Genomic DNA, 2,571 nt, shown 5'->3' on the forward strand with positions numbered 1-2,571 from the left:
AAAATACATATTTATAAATTATATAATAGTACTATAAAATAATGGTAAAAAAAATAATTTAAAATTCTTTGACTCTTTAAATAGTAACTAGTTCACATAAGTAGAATAGAGGGACTAATTGTTACTCTCCTATCGGTGTATGATCCAATCTCCTAAGACTCTCTTTTCCCTTCTCCCAACTTGGCTCCCAAACCCCAATAAATAAATAAATAAATAAATATATATATATATATATATATATATATATATATATATATATATATATATATATATATATATATATATATATATATATATTTGCGTACCCAATTGAAAGGCCCCTAATAAACTTTATAGAGTATGACATATATTAACCAACTTGATCATGAAATTCCTAAATTGTACAGCTAAAATCTAATTATCACGTTATGGTGTATACTTTCTCAGATTTACTATAGTAGAGCTAGCGTGTAATATACGATTTTAGGTGAATTTGATTGCTTTGATCAATTTTTGTTTATATATAAATATTTAACTGTGAATTCAAGTTATTATAGAAACTCATAAACTTCAAATTCTAAATACGCTTCTACTCACTATAACTTCTAAGAGACATAATTTCTAGATACGAACTACTACAAATTAAAAGAGTAACCAAGCCATGTTTCTAACTTTAGTTTTTTTGTCATCTTAGCAGTAGTAATTTAAAAGTTGTGAACAGAAAAAAGTCACAAAAGGTAGAGCCCAAACACATATTCTAAAATTGCAAAATTAATTTGCTCAACATACGCAAAAAATTGTTAACAAAAACAAGTTATCAGTATACAATTTGTCGTAGAATACTTAACATTATTACATCAAACTTTGGATGATGAATCAATAAGGAAATAGAAATATGTTTAATGTTTTTGAGGGTCAACCACCAAATCAAATGTGGTTGTTTATTTATATAATAACAATAATATGAACATAAATTATTAAGTATATAAATCTGCCAAACCTTAGGCGTAATCACACATGCCATAAAAGCAATATCCACCAGTCATGCACCTATTGTTGCAGTATCCACAATGCCTCTTATCGAAAGACAAATTCACGCATTCACCTCTGCAACAAGTCTCTGTAAAACGACATTTCTTTTTGCAAGTCCCGCAGTTATGATCATCGTACTTTAAATCGACACATTTATTGTTACAACAAGTTGCGTTTCCTCCCTCTACTTCAAAAGCTTGACAAATTTCATGTTCCTTGTGGCAATGATCAGCTGCTTTTGGATTCCTTGGTTTTTGTTCAACAAGAAAACGACTCACTTTCCTCTTGATCAATGGAGAGGGAATTGAGAGTTTTTCCTTCGTATTTTCGATTTTTTCGACACGTTGAGTGGTGAGTATAGCAATAGTGAATGCCATTGCAATGGCAAGAGGAATCAAGAATATCATCACCTTCATTTTTCGTGAAGGTGAAATGTAAGTTAAGGTACTCGATTTCGTTAATCTTGTTGAGGGAATGAGAAAGAAGAAGAAGAAGAAAATGGTTAGCTTGGTAATGAGTTGGGTAGACTTTGAAGGGTTTTATACTTGAGTTTATAATCCCTAAGTTATTGGTAAATTATTATTTTATTCCTTATGATGTTGGGCTAACATATTTGACCTTCAAGTAATTAAAATGTGTTTTTTTAATCTTGATGCTATATTTCGATACTTTTAGAACTATATTACCTTCAAATTTAGAGCGATAGAGAAAATTTAACATAATACACGGGTAATTAAATAGTTTAACGTGTAATAATTCGTTAAATTTATGAAAATTCTTAAGTAAATGGATCAAAAGTGTATATTTTAAATAATTGAAGGTTAAATGTGCTTAATAACGAGGTACAAGATTTCGCAAACCAAAATTTGTCAATATTTCAAGAACTAGAAGTGCAAATTTCATTAAGGTATATACAGTCAGATCTCTGTATAACAACATCCCTATATAACAATCATCCACTATAAAAGTCTAAGTTTTTTTCGGAATCGATATTTATGTTATGTTATAATATGTCCTCTATAACAATACTTCACTATAGCAATAAAAAAATATCAGAATAAACGAGTCTTTCATAGAGAGATTTGACTGTAGATATATATATTGAGAGACATAATTTTCACATATGATTTAATTTAACTAATTATAGCGAGTTATGAAGTATTATTTTTCATGTTATCGTATCATACTTGATATGAAAACTTACCTATGATCTTAGGTTAACTACTCGACTTAATTAACTTCGTAATATAAATGTTATTATTCTTTTTACTTTGTCATGAAATAAGTTTGGGAGTTGACTTTTGAACAAGGTGGAGGAATGTGAAGAAGCAGCAATCAAACTTTGGAAAGAGTTGAAATAATTAAAGATTAATCAATGAATAGTACCTTTACTTGCTAGAAAAATTGCCGACTTAAATGCATGATTTTGTATGTTGTAAAATGAAGTTAAAGTAATGTATAGTTTATATGGACAATACACAATAAGCATTCTTGTCTTTAATATTAAGACTTTGGTTTACTTACTTCTTCAGGTTGCTTTGATATGTTTTAAAGTGGTTT

General features: G+C 28.5%; 1 protein-coding gene across 1 annotated transcript; it reads right to left on the minus strand.

The window, feature by feature from the left end:
• Positions 1 to 980: 980 nt before the first annotated feature.
• LOC104103441 (stigma-specific STIG1-like protein 2) lies at positions 981 to 1,427 on the minus strand. Its single transcript, XM_009611345.4, has one exon. The coding sequence runs from the start codon at positions 1,425 to 1,427 to the stop codon at positions 981 to 983; it is 447 nt and encodes a 148-aa protein (XP_009609640.1).
• Positions 1,428 to 2,571: the final 1,144 nt, after the last annotated feature.

The sequence above is a fragment of the Nicotiana tomentosiformis genome, chromosome 5 (assembly GCF_000390325.3).
Source record: "Nicotiana tomentosiformis chromosome 5, ASM39032v3, whole genome shotgun sequence".
NCBI classification, from domain to species: Eukaryota; Viridiplantae; Streptophyta; class Magnoliopsida; order Solanales; family Solanaceae; genus Nicotiana; species Nicotiana tomentosiformis.

Excerpts from the sequence above, each read along its gene's own strand:
- LOC104103441 (XM_009611345.4), bottom strand. The coding sequence starts at position 1,427 with ATGAAGGTGATGATATTCTTGATTCCTCTTGCCATTGCAATGGCATTC.